At 43.2% G+C, this 18,186-nt stretch overlaps 1 protein-coding gene across 1 annotated transcript in view; it reads right to left on the bottom strand.

The window, feature by feature from the left end:
* The window catches only part of NRK (Nik related kinase), a 122,690-nt gene that overhangs the window by 26,976 nt on the left and 77,528 nt on the right, over positions 1–18,186 (bottom strand). The window contains exons 16-23 of the mRNA XM_074962591.1: positions 16,535–16,666; positions 15,379–15,446; positions 14,230–14,345; positions 10,906–10,994; positions 9,294–9,412; positions 3,989–4,082; positions 1,237–1,413; positions 228–357 (exon numbers count right to left, since the gene is read on the bottom strand). Coding sequence (XP_074818692.1) covers positions 228–357; positions 1,237–1,413; positions 3,989–4,082; positions 9,294–9,412; positions 10,906–10,994; positions 14,230–14,345; positions 15,379–15,446; positions 16,535–16,666 — 925 coding nt within the window. The remainder of the gene's footprint in view (positions 1–227; positions 358–1,236; positions 1,414–3,988; positions 4,083–9,293; positions 9,413–10,905; positions 10,995–14,229; positions 14,346–15,378; positions 15,447–16,534; positions 16,667–18,186) is intronic.

Genomic DNA, 18,186 nt, shown 5'->3' with positions numbered 1-18,186 from the left:
TGCACAGTTTCTGATGTATTCATGAATATGCATTGGGCTCACAAAAGAACAGAGTAATGCACACTTCATCAGGAGCCAGTGCAATGAAACCCAACACTATTAACATGGATTTAACGTTTCAAAAAGTCACCAGAAAATTCCAGTCTTCATTTCCAAGAATTAAGCCAGATGCTTTTGGCAAAAGAGCCAGGCATGATGCATTTTATGATAAGAGCAAGCATACTCACGAGAGCTACAAGTAGGCCCTGCTGGACTGCTGGGAGGTGAGATTTGTAGTAGTCTAGGATCTATGAACGAAGTAAAGGATGTTGTAGATGATGAACTGCCCTTTGAGGGTGTACTTTCAGCACTTGATGTCTACAATGAAAAATAAGGTCGGTTTTCACTTCGGAAGTTGATGGCAGGGAACAGATATTGCGTAGCACTGTTGGTATCCAGAAAGCTCTCTGAGGTTTATATGAAACTGTACATGACATAATTAGATATGAACAACAATTCTGAAGCGCGAGTTTGTGGTACAAATTGAACTACAATGAAGGAAGCCTGAGCAAAGAGTCATGACAAGACACAGCATAGAAGTGAACTAATTGGTCCCTAGAGGAAGAGATAGAATAACAGACACCTTGCGTTTACATCACTCCCTGCTGTCTGATTTGAAGTAGGACATTATTCTCTGCAGCCAGGAGGATGCTGTTGCAGCAAACCAGGGCTGTTTTAAAGACCTGTCTCTTGAGAGAGTTATGACTTATTTGCACCTTTAATGTTATCCCTCACCTGGCAGTGCTGGCGATGTTCCTTTGATGTTGCTGATTTGCACCATCGGCAGAGAGATGGATGAGTAGCTAAGGTAGCACCCTAGGACAGGGCTGAAGGCAGCAATCTAAGAGCATTAGCACCATGGGAAAAGAGAAGACGTATACTACTGGAGTGCAGGGGAAGTATACTAATGTTTGGGTAGGGGGAAAAGGAGGGAGTAAAGAGTAAGGAGGACATAGAGGAGTATGGATGGAGAAACAAGAGAGGAAGTAGGGATTGGGTTAGGGCACCCATGACTTTCTACTGGCCCCTGGTTCAAGCATCTTTGAGAAGCAAGGGGACCAAAGATCTCTTCTCTTGACGAGATTTGATCCATGGGATTAAAAGCTCTTCACCCTTTGGCCCCTATGCTGGGGAAAAGGAAGGACTGGAGGGAACTGTTATTGCAGTGAATCTAATGAACACAGTTTGAAGCTATACCTTATTATTTACAGATTTGTTCTGAGGTCCTTGACTATTCTGGGTAACTTTTTGCTGGTTCGCCGAGGAGTCTGAAATTTGGCTTTGCTGTAGGAGATCCGGCAGGAGATAGTTCTGGTTGTGTATGCTCCAGAGTCCTTCCTGGGTGCTACAACTTTGTTTCTCTGCAATATGATTCTGCACATGAAAACAGATTGGGAAGTTAAATTCACCACAACATACTTTTGTTTCATCGCGTAACCCTAGCTAGGTAAGACAGAAAGTACTGGTAGGGCATGGTGAGGGGAGGCACAGTACTCTATGTGGTACATCAGGTAAAGAAAATCAGCTTATGGCACAAACGTCAAGCCGACAAAAATATTAAATTCAAATGACAGTGCACTGACATGCTGATCTATGGCAAGCATTTACACAACATCAGTAATGCGCCTTATTTACAAAATAGCCGTCTTTAGTTCATTAGTAAATCTTCACATCCCCACGTGGTAGATAAGGATGTACTGTCATCTGGGTAGAAAAAACGAGGCACAGAAACAAAATGATTTGCCCCTCGATCACAGGTGGAGTCAGTGCCCGAGCTGAGATCAGAACTCATGAGTTCCTTGATCCCAGCCCTGTTCCCAGACCATACCTCATTATCGTCCTTGTCATTAAAACTTTCACTTACTGTAGCCATAAGCTTTTATTACAGAATAATCGCATTCAGTGAAGGGACAGTGAAAAGACTGGAAAGACTAAGAATCTCAGTCTTATCAATGCGGTGCATTTTTATACTGCAGCCTTCCTTAGTAGGATCACAGACATCTGGATAAATACCGGTCAGTTCAGTGGGTTTATAAGACATCACACAAGTAGCATCTATAGATGTGGTAGGGCAGAGGGCTCTGGGTACAATGGCCCAAGTTTCAGGGAAAATGACTAAACATAGGGAAAGCAGGGTTAGGAGCCATTGGCAAGGGAGAAAGAGATGGACCTTGAGATGGGATTTGTAAAGGGTCATTGAGGCACTGATATATGTTCTAGAAGGTGAGTGGAATGCAGAGGGATCTGTCTACTGTGGAGGATGAAGGGGAAGGATGGTATTTGAGGACCATCAGTGCTGGGATGTAGGAAAACAATGGGATGCTAAGTTTTACATTAGAAATTTCCTTTTGAATTATACTAAAGGAAAAAAAGGAACACCGGCTGAATCAGAAGCAGCAGTCTGTGTGGTTTGCTGGTTGATAAACAACCTAGTGAAGTAAACTAAGCCTTTGTGAATGCTGGCCAATGTATCTGAAGACAAGCAGTGAATTCTAAATCTAAGCTGTTTGTCTTTTAAAAGACAAATAACCAACTGGAAATTAAAGGGCTGCTGTGAGGCATTTTTTATTCTACTTTTTTTTAAACTTGCCATTAGGCTAATATCCCGGGGTGTATTAACAGGAGTGTTGTACGTAAAGGCATGGGAGGTAATTGTCTCACTCTACATGGCACTGGGGAGGCCTCAGCGGGAGGACTGTGTCCATTTCTGGGCACCACACTTTAGGAAAGATGTGGACAAACTGGAGAGAGTCCAGAGAAGAGCAACAAAAATGACAAAAGGTTTGGAAAACCTGACCTAAGGAATTTTTTTAAAAAAAACCTGAGCATGTTTAATCTTGAGAAAAGATGACTGACGGGGGCACCTGATAGTCTTCCAATATGTTAAGGGCTGTTATAAAGAGGATGGTGACCAACTGTTCTCCGTGGCCACTGAAGGTAGCGCAAGAAGTAATGGGCTTAATCTGCAGCAAGGGAGATTTAGGTTAGATACTAGGAAAAACTTTCTAACTATAAAGGTGGTTAAGCTCTTTGTTGCTTTTTCAGTTGGGGAACCAACATTTGATTCCTTCCTAAGAGAGGAAGGATGCTATCATGACTGAGGCTCAGAAGCCAGGGTTGGGGCCTGGGAACCTGAGCACTATTGCTGGCTCTCCCACATTTTGCTTCTATGACGGAGGGCAGTCACTCAATCTTTTTGTGACTCATTGTCTCCATCCTTGAAATGAGAATAAATTCATTAACGTTTGTCAGTGCTTCAAGGCCCATGAATAAGAGGTGCTCTACAAGAGCAAAGTATTATTATTATTCCTCCAGCTTGGTGTTTTCAAGGCAGTAATGGAGTGAATGGTTCTATTTTGTTTGCTTTCTTTTTTCGTGTACCAGCAATATCATCTGCTCTGGGAACACAGTTTGCTAGTTAATGCAGGTGGAACTGAGCCAGCAGATGGAGTAAGAGAGCACAACATACTGGTTTTGTGGGGGTCCTTTATGATTTCTTAAATTCCTAGGAATGAAGATATTTTTCACTGGGTAATGATTTAAAAAGTGAGAGGATATTTCTCCCTAAGTTATAAACATTATAAAGAGGGTGAAAAATCTGGACCCTAATTCTGTATTATGATGATGGGTAGTATTGTGTTATGTAGGTCCTTTAACAAATCTGTTGATTCAAGAAACTCTTCTACTCAATAAGAGAGAAAGAGAAATAAGGAGGCACAATTTTGTAATAATAAGCGAATTTATAGGAGGCACAAAACCTGAAATGGCTTAAAAATCGCTTAAAGGTTTGTAGCTGTAATTTGAAATTGCAGATCAAAACTTTACAGTAAAATTACCTCAGTGCTGTTCAGAAGAAATGGAAATGATGTCTACCCTGTACATTAGCAATGATAGGCAATTTGACTTCGCACACCTTCCCTCCGCCCCCACCTTCAAATGTCCAAATTACCTTCTGTTCTATTACGATGCTTTGGGGTTTGAGTTCAATTCCATCTGGAACTCTTGTCCTTGAGAAATCTGCCATTCCATTACTTAGCAGTTGCCTGGTAACAAACTCCAATTAATGAGCAGACCAAATCCAGGTGAAAACAAAACACACACACATTCTAAAATAAACTAACGCCACTGAAGTAGCTAGTACACTTGCATATTTTTGTACAGGAGCAAGCTGATTAGCTGGCACACAAATCTACATAGACTTTATGCTGAAACGGGCACTAAGGACGACTTGCAATAGAAACCCCTCTACCACCCAAATACCAAGTGATTACTTTATACTTTCCCCAGTGACTCCAATATAATTTTTTTCAGACACCACTTCAATTAGACAATATATTTTTGGTGCATCGAGTAGTCACTTCAGACAGGCGTGACTATGTACTTTGCCCACTCCCCTGCCCCCCAAAGAAAGTATCTCCCACACTAGTGAATTTTTGTCCAAAGGCTGCAAATATTATTAAATAAATAAGAAACAACAATAAAGAAACAAATGGGGGAAATGTGTATTTGTACAGCAAAGTTGGCCATGGCCAACCATCCCCACCATATGCTACCCTTTCATTCAACAGCAGTTTACTGACCTAAAAGCCACAGAGAGGGCCCCTAGCAGTATGAAACCTTCCATCCCGTCTAGGCCTAGACACAAGGCCTGGACTATAAGCCTTAAACCTGTGCCTCCATACACAGCAGTCACTTAGCCTATCCCTGCGAGCCTCTACTAGTGGATGTTAATGTCCCCTGGCAACAATTAACCCTAAATTCCAAATGATAATCTGGGAGTTTAAAACTACCTCCCTCCCCTCAATTTTGGCCCAAATGGCCAGGAAGAACCACATGAGGCCCCAAAGAACATAACAACGTAAGAATGGCCATACTGGGTCAGATCAAAGGTCCATCAAGCCCAGTATGCTGTCCTCTTACAGTGGCCAATGGCAGGTGCCCCAAAGGGAATGAACAGACAGGTTATCATCAAGTGATCTATGCCCTGTTACCCAATCCCAGCTTCTGGCAAACAGAGGCTAGGGACACAATTCCTGACCATCCTTGCTAATTGACATTGATGGACCTATCTTTCATGAATCTAGCTAGCTCCCTTTTGAACCCCGTTATAGTATTGGCCTTCACAACACCCTCTGGCAAGGAGTTCCAGAGGTTGACAGTGCGTTGTGTGAAAAAATACTTTCTTGTGTTTGTTTTAAACCTGCTACCTATTAATTTCATTTGGTGGTCCCTTGTTCTTGTATTATGAGAAGGAATAAATAACACTTCCTTATTTACTTTCTCTATACCAAGAGTAGCAACAATGCTAATCACACAAAGGTATGCAAATGCTATCTGAGTTTGCCCCAACAGAAAAGAAAATGGCAATATATTAGACAAAATATGCGTAACATGTCCATGTATTAAACCCTATAACCCACCCAACTCCTCCCTCAGCACATTCGTAGGGTGGGAAATAATTGCTACAGCTGCAGGAACTGGCTCCACATCTTCCCCAGCTGCAGCCTACAGAAGGAAAGGTTAGTTCCACCCTCCATGCCAATCAGATGTCCCATTAGGGCCTCCGGGGCAGCCAATCACTCAAAGTTAGCCTGGGATTGGATGAGAAGGGCAAGGTGCCCTTGGCATCTCCTTCAGGTGACCCTCAACAAGAATTTCCCAGCCATCATTGTGCTGTAAGGAAAGGGAGGAGCGTGGGCTGGGGTGGAGATGATGACAACAATGATGACACTCTGCTCTAACACAAGTCAAGCTGTGCAGTTTTTCTTAATACGATGGGCATGGAAGAGCACAAGTGCATAGGGTTCCTCCTATCAAGTGGAGACAGAATCCATGAGCCTGATCTGGCTTCGCTTGAAACACATGGGAGCTTTCATTGTCTTCAGTGCTGGCACAGCATAGTGGAGTTTCAAAGCATTGTACAAAAGTACATAAACTATTGTCATCAATACTTCATACATGAGAAAATTGAAGCGCAGAAAGACGTGAGTGACATGCCCAAGGTCACATTGTGAGTTAGTGGCAGACATGGCAACAGATCCCAAATCTCCTGACTTCCGGGCTTCTGCTCACTCCATGAAGCCTGACAAACAAAGGTACGTTCTGAGGGGCAGATCCTCAAAAGGATAGTTGAGGATCAGAACTGAATTAACACCATTGGAGGACTGAACTTGTATTTGTATATTTTGTGTGCGAAATATGCAAGTGTCTCTTCATTGAGGTTTATTTTTATTTTCTGCCGCCTCCCCCCAACCCCCGCATTTTCTATTAATTGATTCTGGAGCCTGGTGTGAAAACCTCTATTGTACTCCTGGGGCTGTATCACAATTGGTCCGAGTTGTCTTCTGTAAGCAAAGGCAATAACAATGGAGCCAGTGCAGTGCAAGGGGCTATTGTTTTCAGAGGAACAGAGTATGAAGAAGAGCAATGACTTGCTTCTGAAAAAGGGATTAAATTAAACAATTGCAAACATAATAAAATTGGAAGGAAGCATGACATGACAGAGGAGGGATCGCTGTGACTGCTCTTATGAGGAAGGTGAGTAGGACTTGCCCTGAAGGAAAACTCAAATCCACTTTTATTAACTGTGACCAAAGAGAGCCATACAAATCCAGGGGTGGGGCGAGTATGAATTTTGTGTGTAAATTCAGAGCTGAGATGTGAAACTGATCTATAAAAATGAGCCACAAGAAATCCTCTGATTTAGGGGGAAATGGAGTTATCTGAACATTGTGACGTCTCCCAGGAGATGTATTCTCACTGGAGTAGTATTAATATGCATAAATGCAGTACACAGGCCCATACACTTTACAGGCATATGGACAGTTTAACACATGCAGACCACATGCAGGAAAGTCTTTTATTAAAAGAAAATTCTGACTTATCCGGTACATAAACAGAGCAGCAAATAGCACTCAAACCATTTCCGCTGAACAGCCCATGGCGAAAGACAGCTGCCCCTATCCTGCTTCCCCTGAAAACATGCCCAGGGAGTGCTCCTCAGATCCTCCACATCAGCAGCAGTGAATGGGGTTTGGCCAAGGGGACAAAACAGTTTCTTCATATGTGGCTATACTGCAATTGCAATGTGGACATAGCCTTCAGCTCCCTGGCAATTTATGCACTCCAAGAGAGGACAGATTATGCATGATGTGGCTTTCTCTCTCTTTCACCTGTTCTCAGCCCAAATACGAGCAGATACCAAAGCTGCTTTGTAGTTCTCCTGGGAACAGAGGTGAAAGTAAGCCGGTACACCCCGGTACGGCGTACCGGTAAGAGCCGGTCACCGTACCAGGACCAGCTTTCCCAGAGGGCAATTTAAAGCCCTGGGGTAGCGACGGCGGGGCTCTGGTGGCAATTTAAAGGGCCCCGGAGCTCCAGCCACTGCTACCCCGCCGGGACCCTTTAAATCCCGGCCTGAGCCCTGCTGCCTGAGCCCCGGGGTAGCGGCAGTGGCGGGGCTCTGGCCGGGATTTAAAGGGCTGGGGCGGTAGCGACGGCTGGAGCCCCAAGCCCTTTAAATCCCCACCTGAGCCCTGCTGCCTGAGCCCTGGGGTACGGGAGCGGGGGCTCTGGCGGGGATTTAAAGAGCCCCGGAGCTCCAGCCACCGCTACTGCCCTGGCCCTTCAAATTCCCGCCGGAGCCCTGCTGCCAAAGCCCTGGGGTAGCGGCGGTGGGGCTCCGGCGGGCATTTAAAGGGCTCGGGGCTCTGGCAGCTGCTACCACAGCGGAGCCCCAGGCCCTTTAAAACTCTGCCAGAGCCCAGAGCCCCGGGGTAGCGGTGGCAGCCGGGAGCCCCCAGGGCTCCTCAGTGATTTAAAGGGCCCGGGGCTCCGCTGCGGTAGCGGCAGCTGGAGCCCTGGGCCCTTTAAATCGCCCCTGAGCCCCAGGGCTCCCAGCCGCCTCTGCAGCTGGTAGCTCGGGGACGATTTAAAGGGCCCTGGGCTCCCAGCCTCCACTACTGCAGCTGGAGCCCTGGCCCTTTAAATCAAGATTTAAAGGGCCCGGGGATTTAAGGCCCCGCCTCTTCTGGCTGAGGCCACGCCTCTTCCGGCTGAGGCCACGCCCCCGCTCAGGGCTCCGGCATACCGGTAAGTCCTCTAACTTACTTTCACCCCTGACTGGGAATAAGGAAATATGCTTATTTTCAATGGCCAGTTAGAACCTGGCCCTAGGTGTCTCATCTAAAGCCCATGCAAGCCAATGAACTTAACTGGGCTTTGGACCACGTACTTAGTGGGAAAGAAAAAGTTTTTAATTCTTAACTCCTGTGGGAATGGAACTTTTATCCAGGTCCTGAAAAGATTCATTACTCGCTGCAGATTTCACTTTGACCACTAGGGTCTCCTGTATCCAGTTAGCATTAATCAGGATATATTTCCCTGGAGAGCTATCATGTAATTGAAATGGTGCTCAACTGAGACTGGGTTGTTAGCTAATAGGTGAGATGATACTTTTGATGGCACAAAACTTCTAGCTATGACTCCATATATCTAAAGGCAAACCTCATGGGGGTCATAATGTGAATTCCCTTTTACAAAAGGCCCTGCAATTCTCAGATTTAGAAGAGAATTATGTGGAGTTAAAAGGACAGTGATGAGAAACTTCAGAATTATTACGGCATGAGAGGGCCACAAAACTCTAAAAATTAAGTAATAGGTTTAATGTTATGTAGTGAAGCAATACGTTTTTTGGATTATCTGAGGTTTACAATGAACTCTCACCTACAATTGATAAAAACGTCCTTTTTCAGATCACAACAGGGAAGTCTGGAAGAGGGGCACTCAAGAAAAATAAGGCCTTATGTAAAACAAAAACCAACAAGCTAGAGAGTTTTCAACATTTCCCCCCCTGTGCTTTGAAAGCGGTAAAACACAAATCAGGAGCATATGCAGGACAGAATAGATGTGCATTCTGGAAACAATTGGTAATAGCAATGCACAAGCAATTATTTTTCAGGAAAATATGCCTTTTAAATGCCTGGTAGGCCTTGCAGATCTCACTCACAAAAACTGCAATAGAGAACGGGAAAGCTAAAGGAGAATAAAAAAACTTTGAGATCAGCTTGATAAAAAGCGTGCAAATTGGAGATACACCATCTGATCACCGTAATAATGTTGCAAAATCAAAAATAATACTGGCCACATTGTCGGTTGGCGTAAAGGGGTGGCTCTTATGTCAATACAGCTGTGCTCATTTACACCAACTTGTCCTTTGAGAGTTAACAAATTAGTAACAAAAGAAAAAAGCTAACCTTGTGTGAATCGTATCATCATCATCGCTGCTGAGCAGTTCATCACTGGATGATGAATATTCTGCTACTGTGGAGAACATGTTGGCACCGTCTTTCCCTTTGGCGAAGAAGGCTGGACTCTGAAGAAAGAAAACTCGATTGCATTTTCCCATTTAAGAATCCACTGCAAAATCACATGAGCAAGCAGCCATCTTATTCCATTTCTAGTTGGTAAATAGTTACTGCAACTTTTAACTAAAACTCTTTATTAGGCAGATAACACTTCTGCACCGCCCAACACTGGAGCCAGGTAATACACAAAGAATAATGAGCTAAACTAAAATGACTGAATTACTCTAGCAATGGCGTCTGGTTAATTTTAACCAAGCTGTTAATTTTAGGCTCAAACATCTAACCACAATTTAGCAGGGTGAATGTTCACTAGTAGTATAAGCACCTTTCATCCAATCTTGGCTCTTTAAAAATGTTACTTTTGAATTTTGGGGCCAAGGTTAGGTTAAATCTCAATGGTGTTTAAGGGATGGGTTTTAATATCTGTGTAGAAAATGCTTGTGTGGAGAGGTATTATACACAGGAAAAACAAACCTCTCACTTTCATTTTATATACACATTCCCCCAGGCTGTTTGGGGCGGGATTGTGCTTCAAGGAGCTTCAGCCCAGCTGCCTACTTGGGCCAATGAGTAAATGCCATAATTTAGCCCTAAACTGGAGCCCTTGGCCTCTACTGAGTCTGCTAAAGTGGACACCATGCTAATTGTGATGGTGGTTTTGATAATGTGGATACAAGTCTACTGGGAAATGAAGTGAGACCATCATTTATCTACCAATGATACTTCTATGGCCCCCATTACCGCAGTACCTGAGCACCACTCAATCTTTAATGTATTTGTCTTAATACACCCCTGTAAGATAGGGAAGTGCTACTATCCCCCTTCTTAAGGATGGGAAGCTGAGGCAGAGTGAATATGTGGCTTACTCAAGGCCACAAAAGGATGCAAACCTGGTTCTCTGATGTCCCAGGCCTTTTCCCTAAGCCCTGGACCATCCTTCCTCTCCTCCAAACCTGTCTTACACAGACCAAACACAGACCAAACAGCTAGCTGACGTTACAAACTCTAGGCTGCTACAGGTTTGCTCTAGATTTGACCCAGTCTCTGGCTATGCATTCCTCCAAGCCATCTAGGCCCTTTCCTGCAACTTTTAAAATACCAAACATTCCATGTATGATCTCTTGCTCAGGGCATGTTAGCTCCAGTTAACTGAACTGATGGACAAACACCCAACTTTACAAGGCTGAACTAATAAAAAAAAAAAAAAACCCAAGAAACAGAGGTCACACTTTATATTAAAGACACATTTATACACAGCTCCTGAAGGGTTAATACATTATTAAGCGTGTTACAGTCATAAGTGGTAGGTGATCAGAGGGTTATAAGGACAGCAGTAGATTCTGCTACAGTGGGTTATATGCTCTGCCTATGAGCAGCCTGTTGACTTGGACTCTATAACAATTGGTTAACCATTAATTAAAACGTTTATACTGTTTATAAATGTACCCTTACTAGAAAGTGTGCCCAAAACCAAAACAGTGTTGGCAGTAAAAGAACCTACTGAAAACTGGGCCGGGTGAGGAGCATTTTCAGACTTCTTGCACTGCTGCGGGTGGTTCTGGGACAGTGGGCTCTCTGCCTTGGACGAGCCTTGATTCCCCAAAAGGAGAGTTGTAGAGAGAAGCATTAAACACATGGCACATACAACAACAGGACAATCTCTCAACACGCGCATAGGCCTCCTATGCTTGCATTGTATTGTTTTCTCTTTTATGGAAAGAGAAGCCTTCCTTTGATTGTTTAGGGTGAGCCGGCCCCCCCCTACCCCTCCGGCCCACAGCCCTGCATTTCTGCTGCCTAGGGTGAGGCCGGCAGAGTGCAAGCCAATTGGCTCGCACAAGTGTTGTGGACAGTGGAAAAGCAGCAGCTCTCTGAACGAGAAGAGTGGGGAAAGTGGACATGCCAGGGTTGGGGCCGACGGGTCAGCCTAACCCTCTTAAACAGCTCATCACATCAGTGATTGCTCAGCACATTCCACAGCAGTGGGTGCCACCCAGCTGCGCTCCACTGATTGCAGGCCAAAGCAGAGGATGGAAACCCTGAGCCCCAAACCAAACGTGCATGTTTTCCTGAGCACTTCATATGACTGTTGAGCAGAAACAGCATAGAGGGCCCAATCCTGTAACCCAGCCTTTGGGTAAGTATTCCCTACTCCCGTCAGCAGTCCCGCTAACATCAATGGCTCTGCTCCCATGCGTAAGAGGGAGTCAAGCCCTACATTTTTTAGAATATTTTAATGACATTTTGCCACTGTCCAAACTTCAGAGCTCTCATCTCTCTCCGAATTCAGTGCCCTGTGGAAGCCAGGGTAAGTTTACACTGAAAGTGAAGCTGCCATAGCAGTCAGAGTTAGGGTGTATAAAACTGCACGGCTCCCTCTGCTAAAAGCAGAGGGGAATGTCCCCTCCTCCAAGGCTGGTGCCTTGGAAAGTCACTGTTCAGGTCTTGCTTCTCTTTATTCTTTGGCAGTAATAAGCCATGTCAGCACTTCTCCTGGCACAGATTGCTGGAAAGGGCAGAGCCTTGGCTACTCCCCCCCCCACACACATTGTGTACATGTGTGGGGGGAGGTGGCGGGGGGGGGGAGTAGCCAAGGCTCTGCCCTTTCCCCATCCATGACTGGCTACTTCCCAAGCAGCTACACAGGAAGGGCAGAATTGTCCAGGATCGCTGCTGTCCTCCTCCACATATGGTCTAATGATGCAATTGGCCTATGAAAGGAAGTACATGGGCACCCTATTGCCCCTTACTCCTCTGCACTGGATGGAAGGCAGCTCACAACTCAGTTCGTTGCTTAGTAACTTATTACCATTGCTATCAGCGGGACTACTTGCAGAGCAAGACATTGCTCAGGGAGAGTAAGGATGGCTGAATCTGGCCAGATTAGGACTCAATAATGCAGGCAATTATTTGTGTATTTACATAATTTTATTACGATCACTATATGGATTTCTAAAGCTGTTTTGATTCCGAACTCATTACTAATCACTGAGTGTTTAAAGCAACTAGGCTGCTATATTAGTTTAAATGTATTTAAACACCTAATTCACTGTTCCTTTGGCTTTGAGAAAATAAAACTTTTCCCTGACTACCACACATCAGAACGAGCTGTCATTCAATTACACTTAAGAACCCAAGGAGACAGGTTAAACCACTGGGGAGTTTTTCAATTCTTTCCATGGCCAGTGAGGTTTTCAGTTCCCCTTCCCAGAATAGCACAGGTGTTACATATCAGACAGTGACTGTGAAGTGGCGCTGGGCTGCTGCATGATTGCTTTTTGCTGAATTATTATTGAAAAGGAAAATGACATAAAAGCAAAAGAAAAACAAGGTCAAATCATTTGAGAGCGTGGTTTGCATTTTTCTTGAAGCCAAGTTTTCTATATCCAATGGCTATTTAAAGCAAAGTTTGCTTGAATGTGTGACTGCAATAAATATGCAATTTGGCCTTCATTTATCAAGTTTTTGTAAATTAACACGAACATCACTTTAAAAATAACTTTTTCTTTAAATTCTATATTATTATGAAATGAATTTCTAAGATGCTCATTGCCATGATATCAGCCTTAACGCCAATGGAAACACCAACGATTTTCCCCTGCCTTAGTAGTTATTTACATAGTGCAAAGCGGGTGTCAAATGCTACCATTCTGCACAGAGCTACACAAGCAATGGCCAACCAGACTTAATATATGTAACTGGTACTCTGACATCAAGGCGATGAGATTCTTATAATTAAATGTATTTTTAAACAAGACAAGGTGCGTGAGGTAATATCTTTTATTGGCCCAACTTCTGTTGGGGAGAGAGAGACACGCGTTCGAGCTACCTGAAGAAGAGCTCTCTATAGCTCAAAAGCATGTCTTTCTCACCAACCGAAGTTGGTTTAATAAAAGGCATTACTTCACCCACCTGGTCTTATTTAAAAACACATTTAATTCTAAGAATTATAATATCCTTGGACCAACACGGCTACAACAAACGACATAATATATTTAGGAGTAACTAGAGAGGAATAAAGCTGTCTACTTCTCCTTCAGTGTCCCTGCCTGCTTGTGCTTCAAGCCACATATTTAAGAGGAATCTGAGTTTGTACCGCCACGCATTTGCACGGACTAGCATAACCCAAGCGAGCTATGCAGGTCTTCATCCACAAGTACGATTCAAAGCTGAGAACCCACCACACGTTTTGGTTACTCTACATGTGGTTGTCTCCGTCTAATAATTTGCTTTTGGCCCCTTTTAAAAGTTTTACTATATTTTTCAATAAATTATAATATACCAAAGGAATGTTTCATAAGAGGCTGAATGGGGGAACCTCATGTCTTCCCCAGCCAAAACAATAATAAAGTGCAGAAATGTTAATGCATAACAGCTGCTAAACTGTATCATCTCATTAGCTAGCAATCCAATAAAGTAGTAAAGGTCATGAAGAAAAGCTCCGGTGAGTTACCATTATTATAGTGTTAGGCCAATGTACCCATAACACCAGATCTACTGACTTTCAACAGTACTAGTGAATAAAAAGACACTGATTTTGTTTTTCACCTCCTAATTAAGACAGTTTATTACATTTTCCATCTGGGAACATGCTCACTGTCAGTTTTGCACTCAAAAAAGGAACAGTTTCTATTTTAACTCCGTGCTTGGAACACAGACCATACAATCCAGAAAGCAATCAAAATCATGTCACGAAAAGACATGCAGTGAACACAAATATAAATTTGTATGCAAGATTTTGACATCTTGGACTCAACATGTACCAGATTTCAAGGCATAGGAACATTACACATTTTGATTGATAAATCATTGACCTAAGAATCACCTGAGGTTGATCTTTTGCTGAGATGAGATCCCATCTCCCATTGCCTGCTGCCAGGAGAGCTGCTGCTGCTATTTAGTTTCAGAGCATGTCCCCCTGGGGATGGCTGCTGCACGTTACTAAACACAAAGACAAAAATCATATCCAAATATTTTGCATTTCTGTTCCTGGGCCTCAGAGCACTTACAGATGTTACTGAATCCAGCCTCAGAACACCCCCCGGGAGGTAGGTATTATTACCTCCATTTACAAACAGAGAAATGAATACACAGGAAGATAAAGGGACTTGCTTAAGGTCAAAATGAAGACTGTGGCATTCCTGACTCCAAACACTGTGATTTAACTACTAGCCCAAGTCTCTTTTTTGCATTGCATCCTATAATTCTTAAAGAGAGCATATTTAGTAATGAAGCTATTGGCAGAAACACCACAAGTCACGGCTAAATTGCATATATGCAGAGTCAGAGACAGAAACTGGGAGCATTAATGCCAAAACCCACCGACCTCTACCACCTGCCCACAGTGTGACACACATGAGTCTGATTCTCCATTAGCCTGCTCCTCAAGCAGTCATTTACACCAGTGCCAAGTGGGTGCTAGCAAAGCTGCATGGAAGGGTTTTACACCCACTTTTGCGCTGGTGTGAATGATGGCACCATATCCAGGGCAATGGAGAGTCAGGCCCACTGAGTTGTATTCATTGTGCTCAAACTACTGGACCAAATGAGAGAATTCAGAGCAGTCAGCACTAGGCCCTGCATACGAATGTGCAGGATCAGGCCCTTGCATATTATCAGTGCAATTAGGGACTGATAATAGGATGAGATTAAAATTATGCTGATGTAAAAAGAGAAGCGGAGCCACAAGCGGGTTTTATCTGGGTTCAAAATCACACATGTAAACTGTTAAGAGGAGAAATGTGAGCGGTTTAGAAGCTTCTTTAAGGTTCAAGGTCAGAACATTTGGCTGGGTTACTTTGTGGGTAAGTTGGCTCCAAAGAGGGAATAATTGTCAGGGCCATTAAATGAAGTATGAACCGACGTTGACAGTGGAGTTCCTGAAGTTATGGCTTTGATTTTAATGAGCTGGCTTCAGTTTTCCTGTTGGTAATAAATCAACATTAGTTTAAGCACAAAACACAGAGGAGCTTACCTTGAAGGACATCTTTGACGGCCAAGATGATCCCTGCTGTAAAATTTAGAGGTTGTTCTTTCTGGAACCTTAAAGATTTAACCAAATGTTTCAGTTCGCTACTCTGATATCATATACTCATTTAATAATCCCAACGTATGCCCTGCATAAATACAAGACAGACTAAAACACACAGAAGAAAAATGCTCCAGTGGGACATTCTGGGAATGTGTCTTTTTATTGGAAACTACTTTATTGTTGGGTCAGTTTTTGTGGCGAATGGGGGAAATACAGTTCTGGTCACATAAATGTTCCTGTCCAGGGACTACCAGCCTACAGGGTGAATTACCTTAAATTGCTACAAACAACACAGCCACCCAGGAGACAGTAGAACATATATATGCAAATACCCAGCACTTGTACATAGGGGTTTTGGCTAAAAAAGAAACAAAAAATCCTTTGAATTATGTGAACTAATAATCTAGCTCTGCAGTGTAACTAGATTCTTCAAAACCCGGGGCAGAGGGAAGGGGGCAGGGAGGAAAGAAACCAAATAGTTAGTCTAGCTAAATGTGTCTACACATACACAGACCACACACATATATTACATGTACTGACATACATAGCACTCACTCAGTTAGGCCAGATATTATTATATTTACCCAAATCCATGTTTTTACATTATCCTTTCCAGATTAACAAGATCTCTTCAGCCACATAACCAATTTTGAACTCCTGGGTGATTTTACTAATATCCTATCAGTCTATTCTAACACAGGGAGTGACAGAATTACAGGGTGAAATCCTGGCTTCATTGAAATCAATGGGAGTTTTGTCAAGATTTCACACATAACCCCTTCATCAGTGTGTTGGGTTTAATCTGCAATAGCCATTCCTATCAACTGTACATTAATTGTAGATTAAGAAATGGATAGTGAGATGGGGGGGGGACCCCCAGCAGGAGTCTAATTCTCCCCTTGATGCAGATTTATCTGTCATGTGCCCATCAGTATCAAGGCATATATATAAGTTCTGGTAGTATGTATGGGGGTAAAGGACCTTATTCAATGCTTAATGGAGCAAGTCAATGGAATGAATCCCACTGACTTCAGTGAAGCTGAATTAGGCACTATTAATAATGGCCAGCTGGAACATATACCCCTTCAGTTTCCAGTACCTTTGGAGGCTGCTCTTCATTTTGACAAACACTCCAGAATACATCATCCTGTCCTGGGCTCATTGGTGTTATCACCATGTCTGACAGTGAACTGCTGTGGTATACGTCTCTACTGGTCCGGAGGTTTTCACTCTTCAAACAAATGAAGTTTATGTCAAACATTATCCCCCAGCCACAATCGCTCTACAAACACCACCACCACCACACTATTGGTATAGCCAGGTATTTGGCAAAGCAGACATATTGCATTAAATAAGGACCACTGGCACATGAATACAGTCTCATTTATCCTCACCTTTGTAAAGGAATTTATTTATTTTCAGGATGTGTGTGTGTGTGGGGGGGAGATAATGGGTACCATAAAATATATTGCCAGTAAAAATTTCTTATACTTCACATTCGTCCTAAAAAACCCCCCCAACCCGTAGAAGCTAATATTTCATTAGTAGAACATGGCCAACTGCTTAACTGGACGTATAAACCATATGCTGCAAATCAAACAGATTTCAAAATGAATATTTCATGGAAGAATTAATTTCCAGTATGCATGTTGCATATAAAGCAGTCAAATACTCCTATTTTCAGAGTTAAGTATTGCAAATGTGTTCCCCAAAATGTAACCAACAGTTTTTCCCAAGAGCTGTACAAATTAAAGATGAGACCAAGCCCTGAGTCAGATTTGAAACAATAATTTCACCAAAGCTCAGGGATAGTCAAATCAAGGGGTGCCAATCTGGGCCCATGTCTGTTTAAAAAAGCACCCTGATAAAAGCAGGTTGTTGTATTTAACCAGCAGCTGGCCTGAACTGGCAGGAAAATATTCTCACATGTGCTCTTCATGCCAAATGAAAGAACGTTTAAAAACTTAAAAACTCAAATTTTCAAAAGAAAGAAACTTTCAAAACCCCAGCATTTGCTACTTAGGGTTTCTGGCTAAGAAAGAAAATCCTTTTGAGTGAAGGGATAGCTCAGTGGTTTGAGCATTGGCCTGCTAAACCCAGGGTTGTGAGTTCAATCCTTGAGCGAGCCATTTAGGGATCGGGGCAAAAATTGGGGATTGGTCCTGCTTTAAGCAGGGGGTTGGATAGATGATCTCCTGAGGTCCCTTCCAACCCTGATATTCTATGATTCTATTAATCTAGCTCCGCAGTGTAACTAGACTCATCCATGGGGTGAAAGAAGCCAGAAAAGTCCACTGTGATGATCATCTCTGAAAAGAGCAAGTTTCTTGGATTCAAGAAAAGAATAAGGGAGAATATATGGCAATGGTGTTGTATGAGCTGGGTCCATCCAGAGGAATTTCTATGTGGCAATCCAGCTGGCGTTGCTAGTAATATCAGAGAGATGCCTGCAGCTATAATCTCTCATGTTGTTATCCTGTCAGATCTCACATGCTAAGCATGGCAGGAGCACTCCAGAGAACATCTAGGGACTGCAGGAAGTGGTATTAGTTATTCATTAGTTGACATTCTTCCCTCTGAATCAGGACTGAAGCAATGCCCAAGCATGCTAACATCTTGCTGCCTCCTTTCAAGGTACCTCCTTTCAAAAGCACCATAAAACCAGGATCACTTCCAGTCCTTAAAGATACCATTGCAATGTTTAATAAGAATAAAGGTACTAAACCTGTGTCCAAACCAAATTACATGTTG

The sequence above is a fragment of the Natator depressus genome, chromosome 9 (assembly GCF_965152275.1).
Source record: "Natator depressus isolate rNatDep1 chromosome 9, rNatDep2.hap1, whole genome shotgun sequence".
Taxonomy (NCBI): domain Eukaryota; kingdom Metazoa; phylum Chordata; order Testudines; family Cheloniidae; genus Natator; species Natator depressus.
This window is presented reverse-complemented; position numbering and strand designations above follow the sequence as displayed.